Genomic DNA, 19,040 nt, shown 5'->3' with positions numbered 1-19,040 from the left:
TGAATTCCACTTAGTTTGTCCGTATAATTATTGAAAGAGCACTAAAACAGCGTTGTCATGGTGTGACTTTTCTCAGAGTTGTTCACGACGGACAAAATACAGTGGTTTGTGATCACTATTTGACTAAACACAATGTTCAGAGATTGTAATAGCTCAATGTAGTATCTGAGCCGACAGGCGGCCTCTGTAGGAATCTAAGCTGACTCGTCGCGCATGATGATGCCCTAAAAATATGTTTAGGAAGGCACCTCAATTGGTTTTGAGAGGTACTGTATCTCTACGCAATGACAGACCAACAGAGGTGGACAGTAACAAAGTACATTTACTTGAGTACTGTACTTAATAGGCCTATACTTTTTGAGTATCTGCACTTTACCTGAGTATTATTTTTTTCTGGAAACTTCACTACATTTGAAAGACAAATAGCTATCATACTTTTTACTCCACTAAATTCCTGTCAAGGTCCTTGAGGAGAAAGTAGTAACGTCAGTCAAGGGACGATCTTTGTTGCAGGGGTTGCATTTTGGTTGGAAATGAAAGTCGGGTTGAAGTCAGAACCCGTCGTTGGATTGACGTCAGAACTCGACTGATGTTGGTTTCTGACGTCAACCTGATTTTCATTTTCAACCACAATACAACGTCTGTCCAACGTTGGAGATTATCGTCAGTCTGACATTGGATTCTGACCTCAACCTGATTTTCATTTTAAATGTTGGGCTTGGTCTTCTAAATGCGAATTTTGTCGTTGTTTTGGAGCACACTAGCTTATAGATAACAGTAAGGCAAAAATATTCATACTAAAAGCCGAAAAACTTTAATAGGGCACTATTTGAGGGAACAGCCATTTGGGTGTCCGAAACCATAGACGTTATTGAGTGCACTTATTCAATCTCACATTCAATCCCACTACTGGAACTGTGTTCTAGAAATAAATTTGATATTGATATGAGGGTAGGCATGCAGGCATAGATTCTGAGGCATAAAGTACTGTAAGTATTACAACAATAATAAAACAACGCATTGACATTTACTTTTTTTACTTTTGATAGGCCTACTTAAGTACTTTTAAAAACGAGTAGCCTACTTCTGTACTTTTACTAAAGTAAAAATCTTGTAACGGAGTAATATTTGACCAGTAGGCTATCTGTAGGCTACTTTCAATCAAGGAAGATTTCTTACTTTGTCCACCTCTGCAGAGCAATAGCCTAATAGACAGGGGAAAATATTATAATGTCATGTCACAACTTTCATCATAATGAATGCGTTCGTTGTGAATTTAATGCTCTTCCTGCACTGAACACCGAATTCACTTATAATGTATAAATAATGTAAAGACTGTGCTGCCACCTTCAGTGCAGTGCCTATTTTGTTTTCATTTCCATAAAATTGTTGCATGGACAACAGCAGCTTTGATATGAATTTTTTTAGGGCTGTCAAACGATTAATCGCGATTAATCGCATCCAAAATAAAAGTTTGTGTTTACATAATTTATGTGTGTGTACGGTGTATAATTATTTTCTATATATAAATACACACACATGCATGTATATATTTAAGAAATATTTGCATGTATATACTGTGTATATATATTTATATTATATATAATTTATATTATATATAAATATTTTATGTATAAATAACACATTTTCTTATATATATGCATGTGTGTGTATTTATATATAGAAAATAATTATACTCCGTACACAGACATAAATTATGTAAACACAAACTTTTATTTTGGATGCGATTAATCGCGATTAATCGTTTGACAGCCCTAATTTAAAAAAAAACATTTAATCACAGAATAAAATAAATGTAGAATTATATCATATGTAGAAATATATCAATAAATCTAGAAATATATCATAAAAAGAATAAGAAAAAGTCTTATATTACACACTTTAATATGCTTTATACAAAACAACATTGCCTTAATTTAATGTTTTATAAACATTTATGTTTATAACATGTATTCATGTAACATTTATAAAGAAAATATCATAATATGTAATTTAAAAGCATACAAAAATATGATCCTATCAAATGTTATAGTCTTTTGCATAAAACAAAGCATAAAATTAACATTGAAATTCAACATTCAAAATGGAGGAGGTGGAGGAGGAGGTGGTGGAACAAATTTTCCTCCTGTATTAGGAGGAGGAGGGAGCGGTGGTGGCATGGAGGCATTTTGGGGAGGTGGAGGTGGTGGTGGTGGAGGTATAGAAGATCCACTGTAGGCAGAGCTAGGAGGAGGAGGAGGAGGTGGTGGAGGAGGAACAGCTGTCTTGCCCTGAAGAGGAGGTGGTGGTGGAGGAGGTGGACCAGCCATGTTACCTGGGGGAGGAGGAGGTGGTGGTGGAGGATTTGCTGACGTCATTGAGGTATTTTGGCCAGTTGGAGGTGGTGGAGGAGGAAGCAAAGATCCTCCATACTCAGGATTAGGTGGAGGTGGAGAGGGAGGAGGGGGTGGAGGTGGAGCGTCTCCCATCTCATCATCTAGGAGAGGTGGAGGAGGCAGCATGGACAGGTCGGGATAGGCATATGGAGGTGTAGACGGGGAGCGGTCAGACTTGAGTGAAGGAGACGGTGAAGCTGGAGAGAGACCAGGAGGAGCTGTGAAACTAGAGCCCACCCAGTCGGGCACTGATGGAGGAGGAACTGCGATACCCAAGAAAGACCTGAAACCACAGCAAATACATCAGAGTTCATTGAAAACATTTGTAACCAAATCAGTAAAAGCCATTGTGTATACATACCAGTTGAAGGTGCTGGTCTCCTGTGTGCCAAGTTGTTTTAAAGAGTCCTCATTGTCTGTTTCTGATTTTGGCTCTTCCTTCGATGTCACAGATCAGCATAATAATTTGAAATAAATAAATCAGTTCATCAATAGGGGTTTTAAAAATGCTGCGCAAATGATTGAATAAAATATTTAAATATTTAAAATTCCATTACAAATACGATACCTTATAATTAATGATGAAAAAACATAAAAAGGATGTGTACATTCGCAAATAGTTTGGTTTTATTTTGGTTCCAATGAATCTATGACTCTTTAAAAAAATAGTAAAAAAAAAAATAGATTAAATAAATGCAGTTAAACCCCCTTTTTTAAGAGGCAAGTACGTCATTCACATGCTATATACAGTGAGGAAAATAAGTATTTGAACACCCTGCTATTTTGCAAGTTCTCCCACTTGGAAATCATGGAGGGGTCTGAAATTGTCATCGTAGGTGCATGTCCACTGTGAGAGGCATAATCTAAAAAAAAAAAAATCCAGAAATCACAATGTATGATTTTTTAACTATTTATTTGTGTGATACAGCTGCGAATAAGTATTTGAACACCTGAGAAAATCAATGTTAATATTTGGTACAGTAGCCTTTGTTTGCAATTACAGAGGTCAAACGTTTCCTGTAGTTTTTCACCAGGTTTGCACACACTGCAGGAGGGATTTTGGCCCACTCCTCCACATAGATCTTCTCTAGATCAGTCAGGTTTCTGGGCTGTCGCTGAGAAACACGGAGTTTGAGCTCCCTCCAAAGATTCTCTATTGGGTTTAGGTCTGGAGACTGGCTAGGCCACGCCAGAACCTTGATATGCTTCTTACAGAGCCACTCCTTGGTTATCCTGGCTGTGTGCTTCGGGTCATTGTCATGTTGGAAGACCCAGCCTCAACCCATCTTCAGTGCTCTAACTGAGGGAAGGAGGTTGTTCCCCAAAATCTCGCAATACATGGCCCCGGTCATCCTCTCCTTAATACAGTGCAGTCACCCTGTCCCATGTGCAGAAAAACACCCCCAAAGCATGATGCTACCACCCCCATGCTTCACAGTAGGGATGGTGTTCTTGGGATGGTACTCATCATTCTTCTTCCTCCAAACACGTTTAGTGGAATTATGACCAAAAAGTTATATTTTGGTCTCATCTGACCACATGACTTTCTCCCATGACTCCTCTGGATCATTCAAATGGTCATTGCCAAACTTAAGACGGGCCTTGACATGTGCTGGTTTAAGCAGGGGAACCTTCCGTGCCATGCATGATTTCAGACCATGACGTCTTAGTGTATTACCAACAGTAACCTTGGAAGGTCATTGACCAGCTCCTCCCGTGTAGTTCTGGGCTGATTTCTCACCTTTCTTAGGATCATTGAGACCCCACGAGGTGAGATCTTGCATGGAGCCCCAGTCCGAGGGAGATTGACAGTCAGGTTTAGCTTCTTCCATTTTCTAATGATTGCTCCAACAGTGGACCTTTTTTCACCAAGCTGCTTGGCAATTTCCCCGTAGCCCTTTCCAACCTTGTGGAGGTGTACAATTTTGTCTCTAGTGTCTTTGGACAGCTCTTTGGTCTTAGCCATGTTAGTAGTTGGATTCTTACTGATTGTATGGGGTGGACAGGTGTCTTTATGCAGCTAACGACCTCAAACAGGTGCATCTAATTTAGGATAATAAATGGAGTGGAGGTGGACATTTTAAAGGCAGACTAACAGGTCTTTGAGGGTCAGAATTCTAGCTGATAGACAGGTGTTCAAATACTTATTTGCAGCTGTATCATACAAATAAATAGTTAAAAAATCATATATTTTGATTTCTGGATTTTTTTTTTAGATTATGTCTCTCACAGTGGACATGCACCTACGATGACAATTTCAGACCCCTCCATGATTTCTAAGTGGGAGAACTTGCAAAATAGCACGGTGTTCAAATACTTATTTTCCTCACTGTATACAGTATATATATATATATATATATATATATATATATATATATATATATATATATATATATATATTGAAATATTATTATCTAAAAAATACATTATATCAATAAATACTATAAATAAATCAAAAAATACTATTACATACACCACCTTTCAAATGTTTTCTGTAGTGCTACTGAAAGAAGTCTCTTATGCTGACCAAGGCTGGATTTACAGTATTTGATTAAAAATACAGTAATATTGTGAAATATTATTACAACTTAAAATACCTGTTTTTTATTTTAATATATTTTTAAAATGTGATGCAAAGCTGAATTTTCAGCATTATTACTTCAGTCTTCAGTGTCACACGATCCTTCAGAAATCATTCTGATGATTTGCTGCTTTTCTGATTTTCATTGTTGAAACTTTTGTGGAAATTTTCATCCCCTCAATTGTTTGATGAATAGAAAGTGCAAACTAACAGTATTTTTTTAAAACAGGTTTTTTGCAAACATGTGAATGTCTTTAGTGTCATTTTTGATAAATGAAATGCACTGTTGATGAATACAAATATTAATTTATTTAAAAAAATAAAAAAATCTGACTGATCCCAAACTATTAAACGTTAGTAAGGTTATATAACCTAATAATATATAGACAACAGAATTCTATATTTTAGACCTGATTCATACATTAGATCACATATTATTTATATTATATAATTTATAACATTAAAACATATCTAAATTTTCTTTTAATTCAATCACAAGTAAAAAAAAACAACAACAGCAATGTAAGTAAAAAGTATTATGTTTGGATATATATTTGCTCACATTGTTGCTGGCTTCCCAGTGGCTGTGGCCCAGTTTGTCCAGGCGGGTGTAGGATATGGGAACACGTCTGTACGCACGAAACGGCTCCCGTCCTCCTGCTGGGGGAACCAGCTTCTGAGTCCGGGGAACTTTGGACTGTTTGGTCAGCACTCCGATCTCTCTCCGGGCAATTTTCTCCTTGTACATGCCAACTGTCTGAGTGTGAACACGGACATTAAGAGGCTATTTTTGCCATATGCAACTTTGACAAGATTACTATTCATGTCTATTAACCAGGAGCAAACACTATAGTGTTTCATATTATAGCATTGTCCTGACTTGCCCTTAGTTATGACTGGCATTGTATTTCATGAGAATCTGGTGCTTTCCGTTGAGTGATAACAGGAGCTCACCAGAGTCAGCATGTTGACGGAGGACTCCAACTGTTTGAGCTGAACCGTCTGCACATCTAAAATCTTCAGCACAGATACGGCCAGGTTGTTGATCTGGTACGAGACGCTGGCCAGGGCCTGCGCGGTGAGAGCTTTGGACTCTTCAATGACACTTTTGGTGTCCTCCACCTAAAGGTAAATAATCATTTTCAATAGGCCTATTCAAACTCTTCCATGTTTTAAAAAAAAAAATATTTTTTTTATTAGGCCTATGAATAACAGCAGATTGAAAGAACCCCAGATGTTCTACGACATCTGAAACATGTAATCAAGGACTTACATTTATAGTTCGAATGAATATTACAGAAACGTTGCGCTCTGGAGAACATCAAATGTTTCTATTTACAATGTGCTTTTGCAGAGATGAGAAATGTAGCCAATCACAGACATGTTTGATGACCTCTTGATCCGGTCAATCTCATTTACAAAGTGTAGACTCAATGCAAGTAAGAGATTCACTGTGCAGTGTAGACATCACTGATTATAACGGAACTTTGTGAGATCGTGATGAACTGAGGTGAATGACAGCATTTTAGTGATTATAACCTGAGCAGTCTTTCAATATAATATTACGGTTCCTCTTCATTTTGATGGTCCCTTTAACAAATTCTGTTGACTAAGCAACTTTCCACCTACATGTCTACTAACTCTCATTCATTAGAGTGTTAGAAGATTATCAGTAGACTGGTAGGGTTAGGGTTAGAATAAGCTGACGTACTTGCAAAGTTACTTATAGTCAGTAGAATGATTTCTTGGGGACCATCACAATAAATAGTGAGCAGAAATTAAACAGACAGTCTACTGATACTCTAAAGAGAGTTAGTTGACATGTTGCAAAGTTACTTACAGTCAACATAATGTTCAAAAGGGAACATCAAAATTAAGTGTTAGTTAGCCTACCATTATTAAATATTATCCTTATTATTAAAGACCTGCAAATGATATCATATGAATATGAAAGGCATTTGCAAAATTATTGCTTTCAATATAACAGACCTCCAGGATACAGATATGGATTCCTAGATAAACATGTTAAGAACAGTTTTCATGGAGTTCTAGGAATACATACCACAGCCTTGTTTAGGCATGTACGCCCTCGGTGCAAACAGCACGAAGCTGAAGACTCCAAAAGAGTCCAGACTTAAGAAAGGTTTTTCAGTAATCCATGTGAATAATTAATAGCAATGGAGCTTTGAAACAAATTCCACTTTTAGTGAGATACTCGTATATTTTGCAAATGTAATAAAATCCAGTTATTAAATTCACGTGCATTAAAAAAATACTAGACTACTTATCAGTGAGTGTAAATGTCGCACAGCATTTTTAAATCAGTACATACTATATATTTTTAGGCCTAATGTAAACATAATATCAAGTAAAATCTCTAAAATACTCTATTTATGAGAATTTATATATATATATATACATATATAAACAAATCAAATCTTATTAATGCAAATGTGATGTATAGAAAAACAATGAAATAAATGTCTCACGTTGAGGTATTTGTTCTGGCAGTAATCGGCCACTTTGTGTAGGTTGCTGTGGTTGTCTAGAAGAGCTTTTCTTGCCGTCGGAGCCTCTTGAAGGATTTTGTCTATGCATTCTTTACAGTTGTTGTCTCTCATTGTGCAGATCTGCAGTATAATGTACTGTATGCTACTGGTTATGGCTCCTCTCTACTGACTCTGGTAAGATAAAACTTAAGGTGAACTAGTGAGCGACTGAAGTGAAGATGACAGGCACAGACATGTTGGAAGAGTGGGTGTGTTTATAAAGCAGTTCTGCACACACTTTCAGATCTCACAATAATCTTTAGTGCAGACACGCTACAGAGTGTATTATCTATCTATCTATCTATCTATCTATCTATCTATCTATCTATCTATCTATCTATCTATCTATCTATCTATCTATCTATCTATCTATCTATCTATAGGAAAGAACAATGTCAACATTTTTCAGTAAATTATGACAGGATTCAATTATTTTACACTATCCCTAAAAGAGAGAGAGAAAATAATGCATGTCTTTGTGTGACCACAAGAGGCCACAATACAGCTATCAAAGTGCATTAGGTCCTTTATTTCAGTTCAGTTAGTGTGGATCTCTATTTCCCTTTTTTCACTCGTTGTGAAGTGTATTAAATGCATTTTGGTCTGTTAATAGCTAATTTAACAATGCTCTAGTGAGTCTTACATCTAAGTTTGTTCAGAAAACGAAATATTAAATATTTAACCATGCTATTAAACAGTGATCTATTCCATGACCATAACACTCTGGCAATTCGTCAGTAAACTGACTTTTATCACCAATACAACAACACAGAGATAAAAACTGTTGATTGGGTACTTTTAAAGTTATTATATTGCTGTTAATGCCCCGTCACTGCGAGCTGTGCATTTTAATGATGTGTCTGATAGGCATGGCTATTGCTATTATGAACTGAGGCCTTATAGATTAGCCATCATATTTTGCCCATGTGATTGATATTTCATGAGCAAAGTGTGTGTGCAGCTGGGGTTCAATGATAATTGGTTATCATTATCGCTTATCTGCATGCCAGTTACGTGCATCACGTTAGATAAATATTGTCATTTTCTTATATGCATGCAAAGCACTTTCATGCTGTATAAAGAGCATATCAGCTCCCGTCTGCATATTCACTATATACAAAATAATATATTTATAATGTGTTACAATTATGCGAAAACATTAAGGCTGAAACATTTCATGCTATTAACTGCTCCCATGCCAACAGCGTTGAAGATCTTTGTGACTAATAACAATAGTGCGTTCCAGGAGAGGGGAAATCTTTTCCACGGGAGCATATAGAGCTGGAGTTCAATGAAAAAAAGAAATCCATCATGAAACAATATTGCCTTTGTTCGGGAAAGGCCCTTCAAGGGTGCTGCAAAATGATACGTCTGACCTTTATATGCAATTACATTTGGTCCTTTTTGGTCCTATTTTGACCTTTCTTCATTGAGGGACATTAAACACTGTCACGTGTCAGTGTTTGTTTGTATTTTCAGTAGTCACATGTCTTCCTTTGTTCTTTTCCCGCCACTCATTTAGTTCATTTGTGTCACCTGTGTTTAGTTAATCATCATCATGTGTATCACCTGTGTCCTGTTAATCAATGTTCATCTGTGTTTGTATTTAGTTCCATTCTGTTCAGTCGTTATCCAATCCCTGTTGTATTAAGTGTGTGTGCGTGCGTGCGTGCGTGTGTGTGTGCGTGCGTGCGTGCGTGCGTGCGTGTGTGCGCGCGCGTGTGTGCGTGTGTGCGTGTGCGTGTGCGTGTGTGTGTGTGTGTGTACACACACACACCTGCTGGCTGTCTGGATAAGACTGTTGTAAAAGTTTGCATTGGAACTTTTGATTCTTCCTCTTCTTCTGCCTGCACCACACAGTGACAAACACCACTTTTTTTTCTTTTTTTTTTTTACAAGCAGCATTGTAAATGTTTCAATTTATATTAACTAAATATTGGAGGCTCTTAAAAGGTTTGTGTTGTCTTGCTGCTCAAGATAGTCAGTAGTGAAGAGAGGGCTATTCGTTCTTGTGGTGCCATCAGTCAGTCAGTGTCCTCATGATGTTGTTTTCCAGTTGATTAATCACATGGCCTTTACAGCTCAGGTGATTGGCTCAAAAAGGTTTCACTCAGTGGGTCCTCTCCCAGCCCAGCAACTGCAGTTGTGATGAATAATCTGCCAAGGGTCTTCTTTAAAATGAGACCAAACTTAAGTCTGTGCTCCCAAGCTTCACATTTTTATGACAGTTTTTTGACACAGACATTTTTGTCCACTATGTACCTATGTGTAACTTTTTTTAATTGATGCACAAGAGTTAATAATGATGACGTTGAGGTGCGCTAGTTTGAGTTGTAGATATTTACATTTACATTTACATTTATGCATTTGGCAGACACTTTTATCCAAAGCGACTTACATTGCATTTCAAGATACACATTTACATTCTTATCAGTTCTTATCAGACATAGGTCACGACCAAATGTTAGCGATTGGTTATGGCAGATCCAGAGTGGCTCTGGGCAGATCCAATAGTTTTAAACTTCAACAGAGTACCCGCCTTCAAGGAAGTTAACGCTTGTCAATGGAGAGTGGCCAGACTCTCTGTACAAATGAAATGTAAATGACCAGGCTAACTGGCCCCTCCCACGACTGAAGGAATCTGCAGCCATGTGATAAACAATCGAAATGTTCTGTTGGTGGTGTAGTAGACAGATATTGACTGTTGGGCTCGGGTGAATGTGATTTGCTGTTTTACAAGTACAACATGTGATTTACAAGTACAACATGCTCCTGGATCAACATCTTTGTTGATCCTGGAACAACATTCCAATCAACCAATCAGATTTGAGGGACAAGTTTAGAGTTTATGTCAAGTTGCTTACAACCAGGGTTTGGTGCTTCTACATCAGTGATATTCACCTATCATTTCCCTCTAATCCTTTAGTGATAACTTATGGGTAGGGTTAGGTTTAGGGATAGGGTTAATATTACATTTTTGGACAGGAATGTTGTTCCAGGATCAACAAAATATGTTGATCCAGGAACGTGTTGCACTCGCGTCTGTACAGCGTCTCGCGCAGGAAACGGCATTCTAAAAACACAGCGCTCAACGCATCTCGACACCTTGCGTTTTCCACTGCCCGCGTCTCGCATTTTCAGATGTAAAGATGTGCTGTGTGTGAATGGCCCCGAATGGGAGAAAAAAGCAAAGTCCGTCTAGCGTGTGTTTACATAAAAAAGAATGGAAAAGCAGCACAGTGGAATGCAAAAATGCGTTCTGTGGAAACGGCCCCATACTATTTCTCCTGTTTTATTGTTGCTGGAGCATGAGCTTCGTTCACGCCATGCCGTAATTACCGTAATTTTGAGATGACAACAGGTGACGTTCTATTGGATTGGAAATTATGCATTTTTTATCGCGAGACTATCAACAACCTAAATGAATCAGCATTAGACAGGTAGTACAGCAGTAACCAACTCTCCGAAAATTCCCAGGTTACAAGTAGTAATTACGAGTTCTATGAGGACGCGAGTGCTTTTCACAAGTTGGAATCTCGTAATTACGGTAATTGTGACATGGCATGAACACACCTAAGGCACAGCCCACTTCTGGATAGGGGGGCGGGGAAAAGCAGCTCATTTGCATTTAAAGATACACACACAAAAACAGCGTGTTTTTGCTTCCACCCAAAAAGGGGCATTTTAGGTATAATAAATGATCTGCCGTGTATTTTGAGCTGAAACTTCACAGACACATTCTGGGGACACCTAAGACTTATATTACATCTTGTAAAAAGGGACATAATAGGTCCTCTTTAAATGTTCATACAACATTCAAAAGTAATGTTTTTATAACTTAATGGGATCGTTAGCAACACCTTCCACCCTTTTAGCTGGGTGTTACATTAGTGGTATTGCCTATTGCTGAAGTTGAGAACCTCTGTTATAAATAGCTTTGTGGTTACATGTTGATCGATGCAAATGAGAAACAGGGCTGCACATTAAAGTCATATCATTGCAGTCACCCCCCTTCTGGCTTAATATTCATTTGGTGGACATTTCTCGTAATGTCAGTGAGAACCCTGCTGTTTTATGATTTTAACATACTAGAAAACCCTGATGCACATGAGCCAACAATTGCTCTGAGATTACTTCATTTAACAGGAACATGTACAGGATAAATTCGTGCCAGCCTGGGGGTTTCCAAAAATACTCTGGGAAGAAGAAATGAACATTTCTGTTTTCACTCAAGAGAGCTGTTACTGCAGTTTCTATGGTCACTTCACTAAAATCAACTTAATGCGTCCTAAACGAACCTCAGCCTTTATACCTGGATTCACATAGATATACACACACTCCTGATTGTTAGTAATTATTTACATAACCAGGAGACTCCCATGCAAGAAAAAATCATGTCTTGCTCATATTGTTTGTCCTAGACAATAACAAGATTAAATGGAGAGCAGTCGGAGACTAATGATATGTATCCTGATAATGATATGTATTTTTTCTCACAATTGCCAGTTAATATCTCACATTTCTGACTTTCTTCTCGCAATTCTGAGTTTATAACTGCAGTTCTGTGTTATTTTTCTCTGAGTTGTAGCTCGCAATAACATGAAAAAAGTCAGAATTGTAAGATTCTGACGTTTTCCTCAGAATTTAGAGTTTATATCTTGCTATTCTGAGTTTATACTGTAACTCAGTATGTTTATACTGTGAGATAAACCTGCAATTTTGAGAAAGAAAAATTAGAATTGTGAGATAAAAAGCCTCAATTACCTTTTTATTTTTTATTCTGTGGTCGGAAACAAGCTTCCATATGTCTCTCCTCTAAAGTTTTACTGAAAAGATCTCAAAGAGATTTCTTTTCTGAAAAAAATTGCCAAGATATCTGAAGTCAAATAAGATATTTGACTGTACACAACAATATACAGTCTCATTTCTGCCTAGTTTTAATGTCTCCGAATCATTCTGAGGAAGTAGACACTTAACTGAGAACACCAAGTCTCTTGAGTTATGAAAAAGCACTTTGAGCGATAAAATCATCTGGGCTGTGCCAATAAGCACTAAAGAGCATCAAGGGAGACATTGGAAGAAGACAATAAAACAAACTGAAGAAATCAGCCAGAGATGTTCTCCACGTTGGAGCAGGTTTTTATAATGCCGATCAGATGAACCCTGTGGGTTTCCCCTGGCTCAGTCAAAGCTATAGCTCTTCCCTTATCTCTGCAGATTGGATGTTGTGAACAATCATAGCTCTGACACACTTCACAGAGTTCCATTACGGCCCCAGAATTGAATTACCAGCAGAAGTCATTGGGAGCTGGTGGATGTGTTTGTGGATAGCGCTTCAGTGTAAAGTTCATTCATTTCACATGCTCAGGTACCTGCAACTTTAGCTTTATTTCAAAGTCAGCTAGATGATCAACAGATTTACAGAAGGACTTGCAGGTAAAGTCAACATGAAATGCAGTTCGGAACCATTTCCCTAAAGGGAAAGTTCACCCAGAATACTGTCATGGTGTTCCAAACCCATTAGAGGTTTGTTCATCTTCAGAACACAAATGAAGATATTTGTCTCATCATTTTTGTCTATCCATTGAAACTCCACACAACCACAACGTTCATGCGTCAAAAAGTGGACTTTAAAGGGATGGACAAAAAATATGAGAGAAAATCTTGATTTGTGTTCTGAAGATGAACAAAGGTCAATTTATTAGTCAAGTCAAGTCAAGTCAAGTATATTTGTATAGGCCCAGCGCTTTTCACAATACAGATTGTATCAAAGCAGCTTCACAGTATTAAATTAAAATAATACAACAAGGTTTGTTTCTAGTGAAAGTTATTGATTGATCAAATTAAATTAAATATTCCCAAAATATCCCCAACTGAGCAAGCCAAAGGCAACAGTGGCAAGGAACCGAAAAAACTCCATCAGGTGACCTAATGGAGAAAAAAAAACTTTGGGAGAACCCAGGCTCAGTCGGGGGCCAGTTCTCCTCTGGCGTTTATGAACTAGAGGCCGGATTTAACTGTAAGATTAAAAATATTTATATGAATGCCTGGCTGAAGAGATGCGTCTTTAATCTAGTTTTAAACTGGGAGAGCGAGTCTGAGCAACAAACAGTATCAGGAAGACTATTCCAGAGTTTTGGAGCTAAATGTGAAAATGCTCTCCCTCCTTTGGTGGATCTGGATATCCTAGGTATGACCAAAAGCCTCGAATTTAGTGATCTTAAGGAGCGCGATGGATTATATGGCGATAGAAGATCCGGAGCTAATAGACTGGAGCTAAGCCGTTTAGGGCTTTATAAGTCATTAGCAATACCTTGTAATTAATACGGAACTTTATAGGTAACCAATGTAGTGATGATAAAATCGGTGTTATATGATCATATTTTCTTGATCTAGTAAGAACTCTAGCAGCGGCATTTTGGACTAACTGTAGCTTGTTTATTGAGGATGCAGGACAACCAGCTAATAAAGCATTACAGTTATCTAGTCTCGAGGTCATGAATGCATGAACTAACTTTTCTGCATCAGAAACTGATAGCATGTTACGTAGCTTAGCAATGTTTCTAAAGGGGGGAAAAGGCTGTTTTTGTAACATATGAAATATGATTTTCAGAAGACAGGTTGCAATCTAATATAACACCCAGGTCTTTTACTGTAGAGGATAAAGTAACAGGACATCCTACTATGTTAAAGTTGTATTGTGAGAGGTTTTGTGGGCGGTTTTTTGAACCAATAAGTAGTACATCTGTCTTGTCTGGATTTAATAAAAGAAAATTACGCGTCATCAAATCTTTTATGTCTTTAATACACTTTGTCAATTTGGATAATTTAGCGTCTTCATCCGGCCGTGATGAAATATATATTTGAGTGTCATCAGCATAACAATGGAAACTAATTCCATGTTTCCTTATAATATTTCCAAGTGGCATCATAGATAAACCATTAGGTAAACTTTATTAGGTAAACTTTCCCTTTAATAAGATTCATTTCTGAGTGAAACATGATATTCAACAATAAAGACTTGATGTTATCAGGAGTAAACTATTCAAATCAGATTTTACAATTAGGTTTTACTATATTTACTGTTATACACTCACCTAAAGGATTATTAGGAACACCTGTTCAATTTCTCATTAATGCAATTATCTAATCAACCAATCACATGGCAGTTGCTTCAATGCATTTAGGGGTGTGGTCCTGGTCAAGGCAATCTCCTGAACTCCAAACTGAATGTCAGAATGGGAAAGAAAGGTGATTTAAGCAATTTTGAGCGTGGCATGGTTGTTGGTGCCAGACGGGCCGGTCTGAGTATTTCACAATCTGCTCAGTTACTGGGATTTTCACGCACAACCATTTCTAGGGTTTACAAAGAATGGTGTGAAAAGGGAAAAACATCCAGTATGCGGCAGTCCTGTGGGCGAAAATGCCTTGTTGATGCTAGAGGTCAGAGGAGAATGGGCCGACTGATTCAAGCTGATAGAAGAGCAACTTTGACTGAAATAACCACTCGTTACAACCGAGGTATGCAGCAAAGCATTTGTGAAGCCACACCACGCACAACCTTGAGGCAGATGGGCTACAACAGCAGAAGACCCCACCGGGTACCACTCATCTCCACTACAAATAGGAAAAAGAGGCTACAATTTGCACAAGCTCACCAAAATTGGACAGTTGAAGACTGGAAAAATGTTACCTGGTCTGATGAGTCTCGATTTCTGTTGAGACATTCAGATGGTAGAGTCAGAATTTGGCGTAAACAGAATGAGAACATGGATCCATCATGCCTTGTTACCACTGTGCAGGCTGGTGGTGGTGTAATGGTGTGGGGGATGTTTTCTTGGCACACTTTAGGCCCCTTAGTGCCAATTGGGCATCGTTTAAATGTCACGGCCTACCTGAGCATTGTTTCTGACCATGTCCATCCCTTTATGACCACCATGTACCCATCCTCTGATGGCTACTTCCAGCAGAATAATGCACCATGTCACAAAGCTCGAATCATTTCAAATTGGTTTCTTGAACATGACAATGAGTTCACTGTACTAAAATGGCCCCCACAGTCACCAGATCTCAACCCAGTAGAGCATCTTTGGGATGTGGTGGAACGGGAGCTTCGTGCCCTGGATGTGCATCCCACAAATCTCCATCAACTGCAAGATGCTATCCTATCAATATGGGCCAACATTTCTAAAGAATGCTTTCAGCACCTTGTTGAATCAATGCCATGTAGAATTAAGGCAGTTCTGAAGGCGAAAGGGGGTCAAACACAGTATTAGTATGGTGTTCCTAATAATCCTTTAGGTGAGTGTAGGTTTATGTTTGTATTTCTCAACATAATGACAAACAACAAGTGTTTTGGTTGGTTCTCATTTACATTTAGTGTGGTTGGTGGTTTCCCTGTGTTTCTATTTAGTCTCCAGCGATTATTTAAATAAAGATGATTTTTGTTTGATTTTCCAAGTCTTCTTCATGTGTGTTGGCTACCACACTGTTACAGTAACATATCCAAAATGGCGACTGATGAATTGTGCACAATAAGACCAATATGGTGTATTAATAGGGCCAATATTAATTTCATGCTGACTTTAAATCCATCAAGAGTGCTATAGCATTAAAGTCTCGGGGGGCATTTTATTGATAGATGCAGTAGTACAGAGTCTGGAAATTAACCAAAGGGAGAGAAAGAGAGCAATGGGATGGGAACATGACAAGTGCCCTCCAAAGTTTGGAAAGATAAGAAGGTACTATAAAAGTAAGGGTTTGGACCATATCATTACAGATTGTTAACATTTATTGCAATAAAGAGCAGCAATAATAATTTTATTTCTGACTGCCTAATAAAGGCAATATACAAACGCCACAGTTAGATGCCCCTTTGGCAGCTGCATGATACTTTATTGGGTTGGGAAACATTTATAGTTTTACTGATTGATTGAGTCTTGGGTTGTTAAATTATTAAATGTTTGCGAAAAAAGTATTTTATGCGCACCAAGGCTGCATTTATTTGATCAAAAATATAGTAAAAACAGTAATATTGTGAAATATTGTAAATAACTGTTTTCTATTTGAATATATTTTTTCAAAATGTAATTTATTCCTGTGACACAAAGCTGAATTTTCATAATCATCCATCAGCATTAGACGAATTTCTGAAGGATCATGTGACACTGAAGACTGTCACATGATCCTTCAGAAATTATTCTAATATGCTGATTTGATGCTCAAGAAACATTTGATTATTGTTGAAATGGATGTGCTGCTTAACATTTTCCCCTGAATTATTTGATAAACAGAAAGTTCAAACATCTAAATTTTTTTAATAAAAGTCTTTCATGCAAAATGAAAGATTTTGGTGTTTCTAAACTTAACATTGTACAATATTAACAGATGAGGTCAGGTCTATGTCTATAGCACAAAGGGCTCATAAACTGTAAATATATTTTACAAGCACACTTTTTGCTGGTTGTTGCCACTCTAGTACTGGATTGTGCGGCAGCAAAGGCTCAGAAAACACGACCGAAAGCTCACGGTCACTTGTCATCATCAGTCGAAGGGGGGAAAAACAGGCTGCTGTCTGTAAAAACAAAAAGAAAGAACATTTGCAGTGAATATATGGTGTGAATAAGCCTGTACGCCCAATAATGCATGCCAAATAGAGCATTAAGGGAAAAAAAAACCCTGACAATTGAGTAGCATACTGCTCTCATTGAGCTATAATAAACACAATGTCTTCAAATGAGGATGTTTTTGAACAAGGGCTTGGGAGGAAATCCCCTTTTCCCTAATGAGGTTTAAATTACAGGGTTGTGGTGTTTTTTTTGCAACAGTGTTGTTCATTTTTTACTGCCTGTATATTTCACTGCTGTGCAATAACAATAGATTTTGCAAACCTGAGCCAAGTTTTAATCTCCAAGGATGTTTTAGTTTGGTTCCAAACTTACGTCATGTTCCAGTTTTAATGTGACAGCAGTCTCATAACAATCACATGGATAACTGTAGAACAGAAGGGCAAATTCGTCTCCTCAGAGTGATGCAAGGACAAACTCTGTTTTATAATCTATTGAGAAAAACTTGTAATATTAGTGTTGTTGTGCGTGCTTATATATAGGGCTGTCAGTCAATTCCAAGTTTTCTTTTTAATTGAATAAATGACATGTTCATTAAAGGAGAACTCCAGTCAATTTTAACATTGAGCTCATTTTTTTTGTAAATTTGGAGTGCTGTCAATACAGAGAACAACGACAAAAATCGGTGTTGATTGTCGATTGTCGAGTTCACACGCATAGGTTTAGTTACCTATGATCACGCGCGTGAACTCGACAATCGATTACTATGGACTTCGACCAAAAACAGGATGTAAATACAGGTATGTGCGCTGGCTGAAATAACATTATTTTTATTCATATCTTTCACATCTACTGCAGTCAGATTCACCGTGTTCACTCTGAAGGAATCACTCACATTAGCTGGGCACTTGTAATGACACATCAAGGATGTTAAGAGACTAAAAGCAGGTTTAAAACTTGCCCCATTGAAGTCAACAGGGTGCAAATTTTAAAAAGAGGATAACACGGTGTAGGCAACACCGATTTTTGTCGTTGTTCTCTGTATTGACAGCACTCCAAATTTACAAAAAAATTTGCTCAATGTTAAAATTGACCGGAGTTCTCCTTTAACAAGTCAACCGATCACAATTATCTGTATGTATAAATATCTGCCCCAATATAGATAATTCAAAGACATTTAATTATAGTGGCAGATGAAATCAGTGAATAGACATTACAAATATATCAAAATCAATTTTCCATAAATGTATTTTTAAGTACATTATTTTACTATTATTTACGCTAAATAAATACATTAAAATGACAGCCCTGTTCATATGTGTTTTGGCTTCCAAGCTAATTGTAATATAGACCACTGAAGATAGAACCCAAGTGCAGTTTATCTACAAAACGTGATCAAACATAAAGCAAAGGACATGAAACTCAACATAAACGTGGACATGACGCTTACCAACAGGTTTACTAATGTTTAACCTCCTGATTTTGTGCTATCGAAACAAATTATTATTATTTCAGACGTCATTTGCTCACCATCAAAGGCGACCTTCTACATTGAGTAGACCTTCGGTGAGATGATAAATGAATTTATAAATCAAATTGAGAAGCTGAGATACAGCAGGTATATGATGATGTCAGCGATTATCCATATCTCACCTTTGAATTTGATAGTTTATCAGCAGTTGCAGTTAACAGCACTGTGTTTTTGGTCAATAACATACTCCCAGTTATCAGTAAAAGCTGCTGTCAGCACGTTAAGAGCAATTTATGTCTCGTGTTGGCAGATAATAGAGGCCATTTCAGCACATTCATGACACGTTATGTCCCCATAGACTGTTAGACAGAAGCGCATGTTTAGAACAGAAATACACGTTTAGAAATGTTGAAAATGTTGTGAATTATGTATTCTGAGAAACCATTTACAGAAACCGTCCTGTGTTGTTTAGATTTT

General features: G+C 37.5%; 1 protein-coding gene across 1 annotated transcript; it reads right to left on the bottom strand.

Annotated features, from left to right (window-relative positions):
• Positions 1-2,099: 2,099 nt before the first annotated feature.
• Positions 2,100-7,648, bottom strand: abi3b (ABI family, member 3b; the record flags this gene model as incomplete). Its single annotated transcript, XM_081391962.1, has 5 exons — positions 7,467-7,648; positions 5,932-6,099; positions 5,540-5,734; positions 2,758-2,834; positions 2,100-2,679 (listed from the first exon to the last, which is right to left on the bottom strand). The coding sequence occupies exons 1-5, from the start codon at positions 7,596-7,598 to the stop codon at positions 2,100-2,102; spliced, it is 1,152 nt and encodes a 383-aa protein (XP_081248088.1). The 5' UTR covers positions 7,599-7,648.
• Positions 7,649-19,040: the final 11,392 nt, after the last annotated feature.

The sequence above is a fragment of the Scardinius erythrophthalmus genome (assembly GCF_964197995.2).
Source record: "Scardinius erythrophthalmus genome assembly, chromosome: 18".
NCBI classification, from domain to species: Eukaryota; Metazoa; Chordata; class Actinopteri; order Cypriniformes; family Leuciscidae; genus Scardinius; species Scardinius erythrophthalmus.
Note: the sequence above shows the minus strand (reverse complement) of the source record. Positions and strands in the feature narration are given on the sequence as shown.